Source organism: Seriola aureovittata, chromosome 19 (assembly GCF_021018895.1).
Source record: "Seriola aureovittata isolate HTS-2021-v1 ecotype China chromosome 19, ASM2101889v1, whole genome shotgun sequence".
Lineage (NCBI taxonomy): Eukaryota > Metazoa > Chordata > Actinopteri > Carangiformes > Carangidae > Seriola > Seriola aureovittata.
In genome coordinates, this window is record NC_079382.1 from 17,998,973 (window position 1) to 18,016,525 (window position 17,553).

General features: G+C 39.3%; 1 protein-coding gene across 1 annotated transcript; it reads left to right on the forward strand.

Moving 5' to 3' along the window:
* Nucleotides 1-7,551: 7,551 nt before the first annotated feature.
* clu (clusterin) lies at nucleotides 7,552-17,441 on the forward strand. Its single transcript, XM_056404905.1, has 10 exons — nucleotides 7,552-7,693; nucleotides 11,518-11,679; nucleotides 12,079-12,227; nucleotides 12,417-12,587; nucleotides 12,831-13,001; nucleotides 13,125-13,353; nucleotides 14,138-14,278; nucleotides 14,965-15,191; nucleotides 15,844-16,031; nucleotides 16,809-17,441. The coding sequence occupies exons 2-10, from the start codon at nucleotides 11,562-11,564 to the stop codon at nucleotides 16,819-16,821; spliced, it is 1,407 nt and encodes a 468-aa protein (XP_056260880.1). The 5' UTR covers nucleotides 7,552-7,693; nucleotides 11,518-11,561; the 3' UTR covers nucleotides 16,822-17,441.
* Nucleotides 17,442-17,553: the final 112 nt, after the last annotated feature.

Sequence of the window (17,553 nt, forward strand, 5' to 3'; positions counted from 1 at the left end):
TGCGATCCAAGGAGTAACTTCACACTAGAATCACAGCTCCCTTTGATTTTATTAGCTACATTTGAACCAACCACAGATTTTTCTAATGCAACTACCCATGGGAAGGAAATTAGGGATATATACATGCCAAAAATGACCGGTGACATCATAATCATCTAATCACATTCATACATGTCAATATAACACAAAAGTTATTTTCACAAATAGCCATGGTATCCCCCAAAACGGCTAAAATGACAAAGGGAAAGGTGTTCACAGTATCAAGGCACAAAATCAAGCTGACGTAATGGTGGACCAATTAGGAAACTCTGTTTAGACAAACACTTTCCAGAACCAAAACTCCTAATACCCCGAAGGGCATTCCTTACTGTGATTACTACTTTACTGTTACCAGGACATTTCAGTGCTGCCAGATTGTTTTGTGATTGCATTGCATCACCATCGTAACCATAATCAGAGCAAAACTAAATGCCCTTTTGAGCTTTACTTCTACATCCCTGAATGGTTTTTTAAGCCACGTTCTTCTGGCTTCTCTTTTTCGTCACTCGGAAAAGTAAAGGAAAGTGATTACAGCGCTGACCCTGACGCTCCAAAATTATGATTCCATGAAGTAATTTAATTACCAATATCGCTTGGCTGGTCCTTGATCACGAAGCCACCAGAATGTGAAAGTTCCTTAATCAGCTGGGTTCATGCACATTCCAACACACTCACACAGAAACACAATTTCCTCTAAATTGATACCAGAATCATCCGAATGTTTGAAGTTCATCTGTGGCCTGTCAGCCCTGGGTCGTTCAGTGCCACCAATGGGACCAATTAAGCCTGGTGATAATTATGTTTTGTATTAGAGGCCAGCAGAGCATCTCATTCAGAGCTCTCCATGTGTTTCCATGTGTGTGCTGTAATGTGGAAATTAATGCCACTGTTTGAAGATTGGCTGCAGAGATACATACATGGTTTCAGTTGTGAAGTTGGCCAACTATACGCTACAGCAGCTTGGCACAGGATGCATTCACACTCACCCACCCACACACACACACACACACGCACACACACACACACACACACACACACACACACACACACACACACACACACACATTCCTACCTCACCAACAGTGGACTGTTAGGCCACACAGACAAAGTGGGGACTGCCATTTCTTGTCATTTTGAAAAAAACAAAAAAGAAATGACTGCTATGCACATACTGCAACCACATAATTATTTATTTATTATCTTATTTATATATTGTATATAGTACCTATTTTTTAACTTATTTACTTTAGATTGTGTTTTCTATTCTTATTTTATTTCTTATTACATTTTCCCCTTGTTCTGCTACTCTAATGTACTGCTGTGTCAAACTTGAATTTCCTCTACAGGGGATCAATTAAGGTACATCTTATCTGACTGTTTTTTTTATTATTATTATTTAAGGTCTTCCTTTTAAACAGTGGCAATTGCTCTAAGACTGCAAGGGAAGCTCAGCTTCCCCTAAAATGTCAACAAAATAAGTGGTCAAATATGTACTGTTGTGTGTACATTTCATTGACTAAATATGCGCTAGAACACGTTCTTCTTTTGTTCAGAATCAGCTCCTTATCACAGGTAACCGACACGACTTCTTCTCATTCATCCTCGCAGCGCCACAGTGCTTTACACAGTGTAGACGCCGAGCGTCTACTGACTTCAATGGGGAAGCATAGAGTGGGTTGTTCCACTGCAGTGAAACTAGACGGTCATTGGATAAATGCTGGGCTCTGTCCCGCCCATCGGACGCTCAGCGTCTCTGGTTGTCTATGGGACAGTGGGCTGGCCCGGACACTTGGCTTCTGCATGATGATTGGACGATCTGTCTGAGGCTGAGTCCCTTTTTGATTGACAGCGAAATGAGCGAATCAGCGATCTTGAAGTATAAGCATCCACCGGAGAATTTTTCAAGTTTTTAATTCCGTTGTTCGGAGTTGATCTGGAGACGTTACTGATCCTAAGCGACTTTGTCTTTGTTAAAAATGACTAGCGTTGTGTTTGGCGACTCTCTTCTGTTACTCTGTGAATTTACATATAAATAAACGGACACATTTTATGATGTAGGCCGAAAATGAGCTTCCCCTCCTTATAAGACCAGCATTTAAAGCAGCTTTTAAAGCATAATTGCAGAACTTCAACAAAACTGTCACCGCTCTTAGTCATGACCCAAGGGCCTCCCACCCAGACCCACCATCAAACCTTGCAGGATTTGGTTTAGTGTTTACCTGAAATCTGCTTTATTTTTATTCGATCGCTCAGAATATAGTCAGCCAATCAGAAGAGAGGCTCAGAGCTTCTCTACAACATGCTACCCACAGCATATTTTAGGATTTTTCCTATTGTGAATGAGCTTTGATAAAAGAGCAATAAGGCTGTAAACGCTCCAACATTCCCATCCTCTGGACCGCCTTCTGACAGCAATATGTTCTTTTGCAACAGCATCCATCTTGGTTTAATGAGGCTGCATCCGGAGTACGCTGTGAAACAAACAAGTCTCCAGAAGTAGTGCAGCAAGAACAAATGACAGACACAAAATGCAAAAGAATAATATAAAATTGAACGTCAAGCTCTGAATGCTGGAGAATGTTACTCCTCACCACATGATCACTATGATTTAAATACTGTCACATTCCCATGCAATGTTTTGAACTGATTTGTTTAATAGATTAAATCTACTAAAGCTCACGCAAACAGCTGACCCTCTGTTTAATGAGGGATGCTGCGTCATGATTCACTACAATTTTACATGTGGGGGCCATATTGGAAGGAGTACAGAGGACATTTTTACAGTGTATTTCTCATGTTTATAGTTTCAACATTTTCTCCACTATTGTCATTACACAGATGTTCTGCTCACTGTTCTTTACTGTATTTAAATCCAGTGTGACGCTACAAACAGGCTCTTTGGTGCGGTGGATGAAAAAAACACTGGGTTGCTGTCAACAACCAGAAAACATGCAGTAAAAGAAGAAGTGGATAAATTCTCATAGAAGCAAACAAATGTATGAAATATGTATCTGAAACATCATCCTATTGACAAAACACAAAAGTGATTTAGTTTTGTTTACTTTCCTTGTAACTGGGTTATAATTGGGTTTATTTCCTGTTTACAGAAACCTGAATGTAGCTGTGGAAATCAACTTATAAAGAGTTAAAATAGTATATAAATAACATGCAGAAAAGATCAATAAAACATAGTACAGTTCATTTTGGGACTACAGTTCATCAGCTAAAATAAAGAATCAAAATAAGACACCCATATTTTTTGTTTTATTTTGTCATTGAATATTTAATAAATTCTGATTTCATTGTGTTTTGTGTTTTACTTATTGTTACTGTGTTCATGTGATACTCAAACAGGTCATGAGATGGTGTGTAGAGCTCAGGAGGAACCTAAAACCCTTAGTGCTGCAAGTGCTGCAGAAATACATCCTGCAGGTGAGTTTTTCTGCCTCTTTGTGTTTAACTACTGCTGTAGGATTTATGAATGCACCCCTATCTGACACCCACCAGGTGAGGAGAAACAACAAAGACACAACTTCATGCAAATTATAAATATATATATATATATATATATGTATATATATATATGGATACTGTTTGTATATTTGTATAGGGATCTGAATAACCATGTTTCTTATATTTTTCCTATCCAGAATAAGATTAAAAAAAAAAACACACATACACATAACATGCATGTAACCATAGTGACAATGTTCTTGATTCATGCAGCTTTACTGAACTTTCACTGGTTAACCATAAAGGCTGGTATCTGGTAAGCACGGAGCATAGGGACTAACATACTTTAATCAGACAGTGTTTAGACCTTGAGGAAGGACAGTTTGTTAGAATGAAGTTCCTGCCACCTAGTGTCACATTTGGCTTTTACACTGAATCATGAAGGACCGCATGTGGTAGACAGTGACACATAAAGATACATGAAAAGAAAGTTTCTGACTATGATGGAATTATGGAAACACATGTGTCATGAAATAAACTCTGATGTTTTATGTAAGTAGACAGATAAGATAAGAATAATGATAAGAATGGAGTTTCTGCCCCCTAGTGTGACATTTGGCTTTTACACTGATGGAAAAGAGATCTCTCAAAAACATGCTCCACTAGACCCAGAACAACACAATTAAAACCTGTAGCTAAATACAAGAATGTATTTGTTATGGAGTAAAGTTTGTGATATAGGCAACAAACAATAAGGAGACCAGGTTAAAAAAAAACAACAACAAAAAAACTTTAACTTAGTCATCAAATATATTCTCACACATCTAACCTGATTATGACATTGTTTAACTCCAAATCATCAAATCAATGTTATATACAATATACATATATTAAAAGGTTCTCCCTGCTCGCCTCCAACCAGACCTGAACTCTTCACCTCTCCCACACTCCTCATGCAAGGAAGGTAAAGGAATCCCAGGAGGTTCAACAGTACAGTCTCATCATTAAAAATCACACAGGAATTTCATCACATTTCAATTCATTTTTTCTCATTAATGTAACATTTTATTTATTTCAAAATATTATCTACTCATGGTTTTCCACTGCTTTTATGCCTCTGGAGGTGGGGAGGAGGCCATAGTGAATTTTGATGTCTAATATGGAAAGTGAAGACTCAAAAACTCTTAAAACATACTCCTCAAATTTGTCGGACCAAGTGGCTCAGTGTGTTTGTACACTGCTCTGAAGTTCTGAGTTTCTGGGTTCAATCCTCAGGTAACTTCATGAGTGAACATGAATTTTGACGTTTGACTTCCAAAGGACAAGATCAAAGAAAGGTTTTGATCATGTTGATGCTCATTAAAGTCCAACGTCCAATGGAAAGAGTCAAAGGCTCACAGAAAGTTTAAGTGTGTCTGGTCAAATAGCTCAGGTTGATAGAGGACCGCTCTTAAGTTTTGAAGTCTTGGGTTCAATCCTCAGGGACTGCACTGAAAATAAATACTCAATGGCTCGATCAAGTATTGATAACGTGTCTGTTTACAGCTATCTCAGGGTGTTTGAGGAGTGCTTGGACGTTTTGAGGATGTGGGTTCGATCCTTATTAGGCTCACTGAATTTTGAAGTCCAACACCCTAAGGCTCGAAAGCCCAAAGAATAACAGCTTCAGAGGTGTCTGAAGTTTTGAGGTGGTGGGTTCAATCCTTGGTGAATTTGAAGTCCAATACCCAGATGAAAGACTGAGGCACTGTAAGCAATGAGCCTCAAGTGTCTGTAACCAAAGGACTGCTTGGAAGTTCTGAGTCTGTGGGTTCAGAGCTTATGAGGCTCATTGAATTTTGAAGTCCAACACCCAAAGTGAGGACTGAAAAGAGAGAAGCTCCCAGTGCAATCAGTAGCATGTGGGTTCATCTGTGAATGTAAGGCACCTGCGGTACAGCGCCCGGTTCAAATCATGCCTTATTTTGGGTACCTCGTCAAAACCAGCCCTTTTGCGGTGTCCCACCCTCCAGAGAGACAGGAGCAGTGTGTTATTGGATGTGAAATCACAAGTAGCAGCTTTTCACCAACATAATGACAAAATGTACTGTATTTCTTTTTTTTTCAAAATGACAAAAAATAGTGGTTCACTATGTGTGTGTGTGTGTGTGTGTGTGTGTGTGTGTGTGTCTGTTACTGGAATGTCCATCCCCTATGATGCAGCCCTTCAGCAATAATAACAATTTATTTGACAGGGACTTGATTCTGACTTGACTCACCTACCACACAACCCTGTTATGTGTGTGTGTGTGTGTGAGTGTGTGTGTGTGGTTGTGTGTGTGTGTGTGTGTGTGTGTGTGTGTGTGTGTGTGTGTGTGTGTGTGTGTGTGTGTGTGTGTGTGTGTGCGTGTGCGTGCGTGTGCGTGTGTGTGTTCGTGCTTTCACCTTCCTTAGCTCTTCTCTCTGCTGTTTTAAATTCCCAAAAGCTTTATTACTCGCACTTACGGAAAGTGGTGCATGTTAGTACAAGCTGCTCTTTGTTAGTCAAAACAACCAGACGTTCTGAAGTTCAACAAATTACACAAGATTGATGGTTTTTAGGCCTCGTTAAAACAAGAAGCTCTCTATCTAGATCTGGTGTGTCTTTGATTTGTTGCAATGGAGTTTTTTTTAAGTTAATAAAAGTTTTCTTCTGTAACACCTTCATCCTTCTGTGCAAACTGTCCTACAGTATAGGAACATGTATTAACAGCAGACGGTGGCTTTACAGTGGATATGGTAAATCAAAAATATCTAATGCATGATTAAGAAGCTATAAAAAAAATTGTATATAAGATTTAAGCTTTAACAATGTGCAGATTCAGCCACAACAGGCCCCTGAGCACAGACATGGAAATGCCCCTTCACCCCTCCAACAAAAGAGCAAGACACCCACACTGAAAGAGGCACAGAACAAGCACAAACCATGCAGCCGTGTCATTCGTTTTCTATCTCTTTGTGGTTGTTTTGCATCTTTTCATTGTAGTTTTGCATCTCTGTGGTAGTTCTTTTGTGTTTTTTTTTATCTCTCTTCTGTTCATTTTGCATCTCTGGTCTTTTTGCAGCTTGTTGTGGTTGTTCTATTTCTTTGTGGTTGTTGTGTACTATGTAATTTATTATTAAATACTATTAAACACAATTCGTAATGGTTTGTTTAAAGCAAGCTCTCACTGTATAAACTGTGATTATATGCATTGTAAATTTTGCAAGTCATTTTTGTTGTATGTTTTGCCTTTATAGTCTTTTTCTATTAATTGTGAATCTGTTGTGAAACAGTGATCTGGTCATTTGTTAATATGCAGATAATGAAACGTGAAAGTGAATTTATGAAATGTTGAGTCACGGTCAGGATGAATCAAATGTTTGTCTTTCTGCTCAGCAGCTCTGAGTGCTGCTGCCAATAAATTACAAAACTTCTGGAAAAGTCCTCAGACTCAGCGGCGTCAAGTCAGAAACAGTTAAACACCACCGGAAAATGGATTTTGATTTCAAAATAAAAGCTCAAGGTTTTTTCACTTAGTGTTGGACGGGATTCATTCTTCGGGAATGTGTAACCATGGCAACAGAGGTCATCTAACCTCAAGGAAGTATGCCTACTTATTTTAACCCAAACCACGATCCTAACCTAGTAGTTTTTTTTATGCCTAAACCGAATCAAACTGTGATATACCATAATCTTAACCGCATGTTTACAATGGTAAATGTAGTTATCCAGTAGCCTACACCTGCCACTGGTACACACTTATAATGGTCAAATTTCGAGGGTAAACACTGATGCATCAATGTCCTCTTGTATTTGCACAAGGTGGAGCTGGTTTTTACTATGTTTAGCTAGTTTATTCAAGTGGTTCCCAAACGTAATGTCTAGTTTGATGGGTTGTGAGGTCATAATACCAAAATGTCAATGCTGAGGTTTTAAACGGCACACGCGAGAAAACAACCACAATCAGTCTGGTTTTGTCTATTTTTTTTATTTTTTTTTTACATAAACAGTCTTGGTAATGGTTTTATTTTGAAGGGTATGACAGGACGCCGGCTTTTCTTTCACTGCAGTTTGACAGTAGCGTGCTTGTTCAGTGAATCACATATCTGCACCGTCCCCGTTATCCGCGAGTATAAAAACGAGCAGCAGAGAGACTGAAGCAGCTTCAGACAGTCTGGAGTCCTGAGGAAACAGACAGAGGTGAGTCAGAGGGGCTGCTGTTGTTTTTGAGTCTGTAGCTCGGTGATGCTCAGAGATAGATGACCTGTTTATATGCAGTTTTTATGCTGTATGACTGTTTTATTCTAACAATTTAGAGCTTAATACTGCATTTTCCAGGTTTATCTCATGAAATGTTATATAAATATTGTTTACGTTTCTAACTCTGATTTGGCTTCATTATGTGCATTGATTTTTTTTCAATTTTTTTCAATTTTTTTTAATGTTGGTCCCTGCAGATCTTTTTCTTCATGCAGAAATGCTGACTTCATGGCTGACTGCTGTAGGTGTTGTTTGTATTGCTTACTCATGGGTGTGACCTCCATCTCTGGATCAAAACAACTGTATTAGGGTAGATGACATCATGGCAGTGTGGTTTGGTTCACTTGAATACACACTATAGTTATTTAGAGTTGAGTGTAAGATTAAATTCATCTGTAAAATTGTACTAATCATTTAGGTTCAAATGTTCCTCTAATGTACAAATACTGTAGAATGACCTTAAAGCAATATAAGATCAATTTTAGGGATTTTAGTAGATTTTCTGTTTTAGAACTGGCCTTAATTTAGCAAGTGTGTGACAAGTGAATCCTCTGGGTGCAAAAAATCCCCAAACACTTAAAATGAGGCCAAAATGAGGCCAAATGTTCCAGTGTCCCATTCGTTGTTAATGGAGCTGGGATGATCCAGATTAGTTAATTGTTCCTTCTTCTTTTTCTGGCATTGGGAAAGCCTTTTGTGCAGGTTTTTAACTTCTAACAGAGAAGATGAGACAGAAACAGCGGCATTGTTAGTGAAGTATCAGTGAAAACATGCATCAGCAGCATAATGTTCCTCACTAAATCAGCAGAACACAAAGGTGAGATAGGAGAAGACATAACATGTTACAGCAGCACAGAGACGGGCTCAAAGGTAACACAATGCAGAAAGAACTATAGATGCAAATAATAAATACATACATAAAACCATTATGGCTGCAACTAATGGTTATTTTTTATTATTGATTAATCAAGGTATTATTTTCTTGATGTGAGATCAGGAAAAGCAGGAAATCTTCATGAGATTGAAGGAGGAGCAAAAGTTTTCTTTAAAAATGATTCAAACTATTAACTGATTATCAAAATAGTTGTGTACTAATTTTCCAATGATCAACTAATTTATTAACTGACTAATTAATAAATTGTTGCAATAACAATACAGTAGTAATATTGTAATATTATATATAGATATAAGTATCAGAATGCAAAGTAAAATAAAACAGGTTTAGATAGAAAACAATGTGATCCAGATGTGAAGATGTTCACCAGGAAAAAACAGAAATTGCTCCCTGATCTGTAGCAGTGGACAGTTCTCTGTATTTCACTTCATGAGGCTGAAACTGAACTTTCTGGAAGGCCTTGCAGTCAACATCTGGAGTGGAGTTTGCATTCTTTGTGTTGTGTAACCAGGATCCCTGCGGCTGCTTTTCAACAAGTAACATAGCTCGACCTCTGCATTATAAATTGTTTCTGCTTTTCATTTTTACGTGTTTCCCTTTCTCTCATTCCCTGTTTTACTCTCTCTGACTGATTGTTTTCTCTTGCTCATCCTGTCCTCTCTCTGTACGTCAAACCTTACTCATTCTGTTTTGTTTTGTTTTTTCTCATTAAATAAGGCATCACTGGAAGCAGTCGGCCCCTGTTTACAAACCCTCCACTTCCTGGCATGCTGTAATTAAGCGAGAGGTTTATTGTCTCATGAATAATGACCTCATTGTGTTAGCGACTCTAAGTGTTAAACTCACGAACACGTGAGCTCATATAGAGCGGAGGAAGTGGGACATTTATTTAGCTCCCATGTGGGCGTCCAGTCCTGCTGGGGTTGGAACAGTTGGTGACATTTTTCAGATTAAAATAACGACCAGAGATTCAGTGCACTTCAGTTTGTCCGTCCTGTGATGAGAACAGATACCAGAAACTCTTCAGCGTACGTTGTACTGAATAATAGTTGCAACTTGCTTTATCTCAGGTGAGAAACCCACAGTGTTAAATCAGGGATGCAAAAGTTTACAAAAATGCCAAATATGTACCAGACATCTTTGCATTTGGTTGAATGGTGCAGCGAAAGGTTTAGAGGGGTAACAAGGGGGAGGGAGGGAGGGAATATTGTATGTTAGGGGGTTAAATAACAAATTGATTTTTTCAAGTTATAAATCTGTGGTCAAATTTAACGGATGCAGAAACGACACGCCGTGCACAACGTATTTAGCTTGTTTCCATAGGAACAGGAGATTGTGGGCGAGCAGGTGACTGTGCACAAGAGTGACTGGAGGAGATGAACAGACGCTTTCTCTCAAAATATAATTGTAGTCAAATAAAATACATTTTGTTTACATTTCACTTCATGTTTAAAATGTCTGCAGATCAGAAAGTAAACACAGCAAATAACTCAACGTCAACGTCTTTCCATGCGTGATATATTGACCGATCATAACATAATTACACCATATGGCCCAAATATATTGATACCCGGTCAACATTATTTTCGTATGCTTCAGCTCTGCAGCAGTTTTTCATGGTTTGGCACCTCTTACTTTTACATCTGCAGACCAGAAGGAAAAAGTCGTTGTTGATGACCAATGATATTTTAGACAACATTGAAATCCGAGTTTCTGTCTTTGATGTGGAAGAACTTGATTAGTTTTGATTACTTTTACCCATTAAGTATAATATTTCTTAAGGTTTCACTCAATTTCTCCATTTTCCTATTAATGGTTGGTCTGGGGGTTTGAACCAGTCATTTTCAAATGCGCATAATATCTGCTTTTACTTAAAATCTAAAAAAAAAAATTAAAAAAAATCTTAACACAAGGTCCTCTTACTGGAAATTGTCTGGAGCTTTCAGCTACGTTGTATGGTCTTCATCAGCAAATGAAGTTTGCTAAGTGATCGTGGAAATAAATTAGGCATCATGTGACCTAAATATGGAATTTGGGTCACATAATTACAGGTGGATAACAAGTAAACAAAAAAAATCTCCATCGGCTGATGAAGGCCACCAAGATGTGGCTGAAAGCTCAGGAAAAAGTCACCAAATTACTGTTTTTGAGGTTGAACCGTCAAGCTCAGTTGAACTAACGTCATTAGTCTGGTTGACAAAGGCAGGTCGACTGGTGCATTTAGCTGTGTATGTAGAGGAAAAGGAAGGATTAATGTTTGGCTGCAAAAACAATGAACAGAGATTAGACTCACAGAGAGAGACTTGTACTGCGCAGAGAGGAGAGAGGGCCAGTCCATCTGTCTGCTGACTGTCTCTCTCTGTCTCCATCGTGTGTGTGTGTGTGTGTGTGTGTGTGTGTGTGTGTGTGTGTGTGTGTGTGACGAGGAGGAGGAAGAAAAGAAATTGAATGCTATAGTCACTCTCTGTTGAATCTATCATTGTTGAATATACGAGCAGCTGACCGAGTCAGAGGAAAAATGGGTAAACAGAGAAAGGGCCTGCTGTTCTCTTTATGTAATGCTCTTGAGAGGCACAGGCGGTCAAAGTCACAGGAAACACTGATCTGAGGTCAGTTTGGAGATAATGTCCTTGCTAATGTTTTGTTTTCAGTGGGCATTACTCTGAATTATTTATTAGTATTGACTGGTGCTGTGTAAGTGCAGAAAACTGCTGAGCAAGAGTGTTCATTTCATACTGCGTATGTCTCTGACCAGTGTCTGCGGTGTGTACCTCCCTCTAGTGGAGGTGCAGGGTCATTACAACAACATTACATCAGTCCGGAGGCTCAGACTCGAACCTGCGTGATCCACGTCTGATGTTTCTTCCAGGTTTTTCTCATCCTTGCCTGCTGGCCCTGTGAGAGTCAGAGAGGATGTTAATGATGATGATGATGATGATGAAGAAGAAGGGGTTGAAGTTCCTGGCTGTGGTGACCCTCTTCCTGGCCTCGGCCAACTGCATCCTCCTTCCTTCAAAGGAAGATCTGACCCGTGAGTGTCACTGCACCAGCGTCAGGAAAATTCTAAGGGTCAAAAATAAACTTTTTGCATTTGTGTATTTTTCATTTTTGTTATGATTTTTTTCCACGAAAATTAAAAAAAGTTATGTTTTTGGATTAAGCAGAGTAACCAGGACATTGTTTCTTCAAAAACATCCTGGTGTTGGAACATTTCAGTGTATTTTTTAATGCTCTTGAATCACACCACAAACTAAAACCCATTTGCCTACATTCTGTTGTGGAGGCACCACAAATCTTAGAGACCCATATTTAAAGATTTGGACAAATAAAACAAATTTTTTTAATGTTTTTATATGCAAAATGTAAAAAAAAACACAAAAAAAAACCAATGAGCAGAGGTTATAGAATGAAGTTATGTTTCTCTTTGCAGACCTCTCCCTTCAGGGAGAGAAGTATCTGGATAAACAGATTGAAAACGCCATCAACGGCGTGAAGGAGATGAAGACTGTGATGCAGAAATCTTCAGAGGACCACAAGAAGTTTTTGGATTCCCTGGAGAAGACCAAGCAGCAGAAAGACGTACATGACAGTAGTGATTTGTGTCAGATATCAGCGCTGATGCCAGAATGACACAGTGTTTCTTTATATTGTAGGATTCCCTAATGATAAACGGATTAACAAGCTCTTTTTCATACATAGATGCAGTAGCTGTTAAAATATGATCTAAGTTCTAAAGATCCCAAGACAAGTTGAAATGTTTTACCGCAGGAGGCGATGCGTACGGCGCAGGAGATGGAGGCCAAGCTGGAGCAGGAGGAGGAGGTTTGCAACGACACCATGAGGGCGCTGTGGGAGGAGTGTAAGCCCTGTCTGAAGAACACCTGTGTTAGATACTACTCCAGGACATGCAGCAGCGGATCTGGACTGGTGGGACGCCAGGTGAGACACACACATGTCCTCATTACAATCCAGATATGATGTCATCTTTTATAATAGATACAGTGCAGATTTATTGATGATGTGTTTTGAGAATCAGCCAGCACAGGTGTTTTTCTATCGGAAAAAAGTGATTTTGTTAGTAGAGTAGTTTATTTTGACTCAAACGAATGTTTCAAAAACCAGTCAGCAGTCACCTTCGGGAAAGGCTTGATCTGAAATGAAAAGCTGTGCGTTCCTCTGCAGCTGGAGGAGGTGCTGAACAGGACGTCTCCCTTCTCCATCTGGATCAACGGGGAGAAAATGGACGTCCTGGAGCGGGAGGGACAGCGACAGAACAGAGAGTTCAGGAACCTGGAGGAGAAGTACACTGAGATGGCTGACGGCGTGGACAGCATATTTTCAGACAGTATGAAGGTACTGTTTACCTGCAGGTCACACAAACACCAGACTCACGTATACTTAATTGTTCGCTTACATAAAAATATAAGGGTACAGTGTATCTGAGCGATGGTTGTATTCCTCTTCGTTTTTCCTCAGGTGGCTGAACAGGTCCAGTTTTTCCCTCCGATCATCATCGTTCCTGAGATCTTATTTGAACCGCTCAAACACGACCCAGAACAACACACCATATCCGTTCGCTCGCTGTTCCACAATCCGTTCCACCGCTTCCAGAATTTGTTCTCCCCCATGATGGGAATGGGCAGGAACTTCTTTGGATCTATGGGCTCCATGATGGACATCGACTCTGACACTTTTCCTAATGAGGGTACGATTTCTGACTTCCTAAGCTAAGATCTCAACTACAGATGCTCTGTTAATTGTCTTTTGACTGTCAATTGTGAAAAGACTGCGCAGACATCAGCACTTTGTTCCAGCACAGATCTTTTTTAGGTAAACCTTTTAATAGTGTCCTATACAGGCAGGAGATAAAAGACTCAAAGACTTCATGAAAAAAAGACTTTAAAGTATCTAAATCACAATTTGAAACAGTGTTTACTGTTTGAGCTATAGAAGAAGTTTCGCCATCAGCACTTTGTTATGTGAGGTTTCAAAGTGATGTGAGAGAAAAAACAATCAATACTTTGGAATTTCAGTGACATATAAATTGTCAAATATGATGATATTGTATAAAAAATGTTTTAGTTTTGAAATAAGTATCATCAAAACAAATCCCTTATGTGATGAGGGGCAAAATGTTTCCCATCAATGTCAAAATGCAACAAGTTAAAACTCACAAAATATGATGAACAAATACAAATTATACTGTGAACTGGAATGTAGTGATGTAGTATTTCTAATGAAGTGCAAATGTTATTTTGTGTACAAGCATGCATATAAACCTCTTGGTTTTTACAGAGCACTGTGCAAAAGTTGCACCGAGATAAATAAGTGAGAATGCTTTTAAAGGTGAATAGTTTTTATTTATCATTAAACTTAATACAAAGTGCAATGAACGGAAAAAGAACAAATCAAATCAATATTTTTTGGTTAGTTTCAAGCATTCGTGTAAACCTGAAATAAACAGTTGTTATGTATTTGTGTGCTTGCAGACGGCAGCCTGAACGAGGACGTGGTGATCACCAAACCCTTTGGCAACGGTAGGATGACCTGCAGAGAGATTCGCCGCAACTCCGCCGGCTGCATCAAGTTCCGCGACGAGTGTCAGAAGTGCAAAGAAATCCAACATATTGGTAACATCACTCGCTGCTGACATGTTCCTTTTTTCACCAATATTATCATTGATCCAAAATGAAAACATGAATACACCAAACAAGTTATAGAAATGGAGATGACAGTGATACAGACTTTGAAAACAAGAAAGTTAAAACATTAGGAGGAACAGTGGGGAAGAATTATGAATTATGTAAGATGTCATAAAACAAATAATGAGAACCATTTAAAAGGTAAAGCCTGTGCAGAGGTCCGGCTGTGTCCTTTCATCCAGCCTCCTCTGACAGGAAACAGGAGATGGAGGCCTGAACCAGGAGCCGGAGATGTTTTTATTCGAGCAACAAAATTAGAATTCATAATCATAATGACAAAAGGAAGTGCTTCAAATGAATGAGCAGCGATTCAGAGAGAGTGTAATTTAATTATGTAATCTCTTCCTTTGTGTTAATGATGTTTTTGTTCCTCTGCCGTGAACGGACAACACGTGTCAGTGTCACTGTAGACTCCAGGGGCCTGGACCTCGAAGCTTTCTCTGGGTGCTTCTCAGGTTTTCTGGTATTACGAAGCGGGGTCACTTTTAACTGGGGTAGATCGCCATGGTAACCGATGCTGCACAGCTGTAGTCCAGCCGAGTGTAGCAGTTGCTAAGCGGTCTTTTGAAGTTTACTGGACCCCATGAAGATGATGATGTTGTTTTCCTTCACAGACTGCTCCGGAAGGAAACCTCTGGAGAGCCCCCTGAAGCAGGAGCTGGAGGAGGCTTTGGCAATGGCCGAGCGTTTTACTCAGCAGTACAACACCGAGCTGGAGAGGTTCGAGGAGCAGATGTTCAACACCTCCTCCATCCTGGACCTGTTTAACAAGCAGTTTGGCTGGGTGTCGTATCTGGCAAACAACACCAACAGCAAGGACGGCATCTTCCGCTTTCAGACGGTACGTAGGGCGGCTTTGTTGAATTCACCTGTCAATCTCATTCTCCGTAACGCAATAGACTGGTTTGCAGCTCTGTTCGGATTGGTTGGTTGGTTTGAACCTGTATTCTGATTTGTGAGTTGGTTTGCAGCTGTATCTTGATTGGTTGGGGTGTAGTCGTATTGTTATAGGTTGGTTGGTTTGTAGCCGTATTCTGATTTGTTGATACAAATTGCTATAAACTGACCAATCAGAACGTGGCTACAAATCGATCAATCAGAATACAGCTACAAAACAACCATTCAGAAAGTGGCTATAAATCGACCAACCTGTCCACCCCATTCTCATGAACACAATATCTCAGTCGCTTGGAGGGAAATTTGGCGCAAGGACTCAAGGATGAACTGATTAGAATTTGGTGGTTAAAGGTCAAAGGTCAAGGTAAATTTAATTTCCTAAAGGAGACATTATCAAACTAGTTGCTTTGTCCAACAAACACAAAACAAATAAAACCATCAAATTTATCATTTTAATTTTAAATAATTTTAATTAAAATAATTTTAATTAAAAAATGATTACAGTTATTAATCAGTTATCAAAGTGTCTGGTGATTATATTTCTCTGACGTGCTGAATATCAGGATGAGCTGAAACCCTTCCTCCCTGTGCTGCAGGTGATCTGCAGGGACACCGAGGAGAAGCCGGGTGAGGAGCAGCAGCCGGTAGAAACAAACGTGTCCGTGCAGCTCTTCGACTCTCCTCCCATGAACTTCACCGTGCCGGGCGACATCCCCTGGACCGACCCCAAGTTCTCTGAGGTGGTGGCCCAGGAGGCTCTGGACCGCTACAAGGAAACCAGCGTGTGAGTGGCGAGCAGGGCTTGAATCGTTCACATTTAAAGGAACAGCTCAACATTTTGGGAAATATGTTCATTTGCTTTCTTGCTGAGAGATATATGAAAAGATTGATACCACTTTCATGTCAGTAAGGTTTCCTGTCTTTATGCTAAGCTAAGCTAACCAGCTGCTGGTTGTAGCTTCATGTTTACTGCACAGACATGAAACTGGTATAACTTTCACCAAGTCAACAAGCATATTCTCCCATGTAAATGTGAGGCACTGGTCCTTTACTTAAAATACAAATCTTACTTAACCTTTTTTACTTTCACTACATTTTGAATATGGTACTTCTTACTTCTTACTCGTACTTAAATATCATCTTTACTTATTCCCTCTCTTGTATCCCTCCTTTTATCCGTATTTGTTCTTTCTTTACTTCCTTTTTTCCTCATTTCTTTTCTTACTTTCTTCATCTTATCTGAAAACATATAAACAATAAAAATATTGAAAATAACAGGATATATTATATTCCCACCTAATTATAACAAATTAAGCTGTCCATCATACAGAGTTTTTGCCGTTTTTTCCTGACCCAGTGTTTTCTGTGCAGTAGTTTACAGTTGGTTGTTCTTCAAAGTGGTAATGCTGCTTTCACTACATGTGATTTAAAGTTATACTCAGTTGGATCATATGGAATTAAAATTAACTTGAGTGTACTTTCTAAGGAAGGTAGGATGTTTAAGCATCACTGTTAATCTCTGATCTCACTCTCTCTGTTTTGTTTTGTTTTTTTTCCTCAGTGTGGTCAAATAAATTCAGAGTTGGATGTTCACCCCGACCTGCATTGTCTGCTGACAAGAGAATGTTCTGGATTCATTGAAACACCCCTGGAAAAAAGAAAACCTGAAGCCAACCCACTGATCCTGTTGTAAATCCCCCCCAAAGTCCTGCTTTTGCAAATGATCCAGTTAAAACTCAAGAGATTTATATTGTTACATTAGAGCTCTTTGTCCTGCTGTAGGAGAAGATATTTAGTAGATAATTGGCCTGACTCATGTCTGTTGTCCCTCCAACGCAGGGCCTTATGTCAGATGGGGTTCTCTGCAGTCAGCCTTTATAACACTTGATTAAACTCTTATTTTCTCTAATGCAATTCCATAAAGCAATAAATTGATGCTGCAACAAACGTATAGAAAACTAAATTAATCCAGGCTGTTTCAGTGACTTTAATGTCCTGATCGACCCCTCTGCAGATCTTGGATAGGTGATATCCGAGTTGGTTGAAGCAGTTGCTGGAGTTGAAGTCACTGACTAGATAGAGATTAAATTTGGTAAAACAGACATTGATAATTCAGGATCGCTTTGAGCCCCTCTGAAAAACAGCCTAGCAATGAAGCAATACCTAGAGATTTAATAAAACCTGCTCAAACCTGTTGTGTCTCTTTGCAGTTACTGTGAACGGTGTTTCTGAGTTCTTGAGCTGAGTGAAGCATTTAAGAGTAATTAACAAATAAAACATTTCTTGTCTATTAAATCAAAAAAATG

What these genes read in the sequence shown, in the direction of transcription:
- clu (XM_056404905.1), top strand. Translation starts at nt 11,562, where the DNA reads ATGTTAATGATGATGATGATGATGATGAAGAAGAAGGGGTTGAAGTTC. An exon ending in TATTTTCAGACAGTATGAAG is followed by an intron (nt 13,002 to 13,124) that starts GTACTGTTTACC and finishes GTTTTTCCTCAG; the next exon opens with GTGGCTGAACAGGTCCAGTT. An exon ending in GCATCTTCCGCTTTCAGACG is followed by an intron (nt 15,192 to 15,843) that starts GTACGTAGGGCG and finishes CCTGTGCTGCAG; the next exon opens with GTGATCTGCAGGGACACCGA.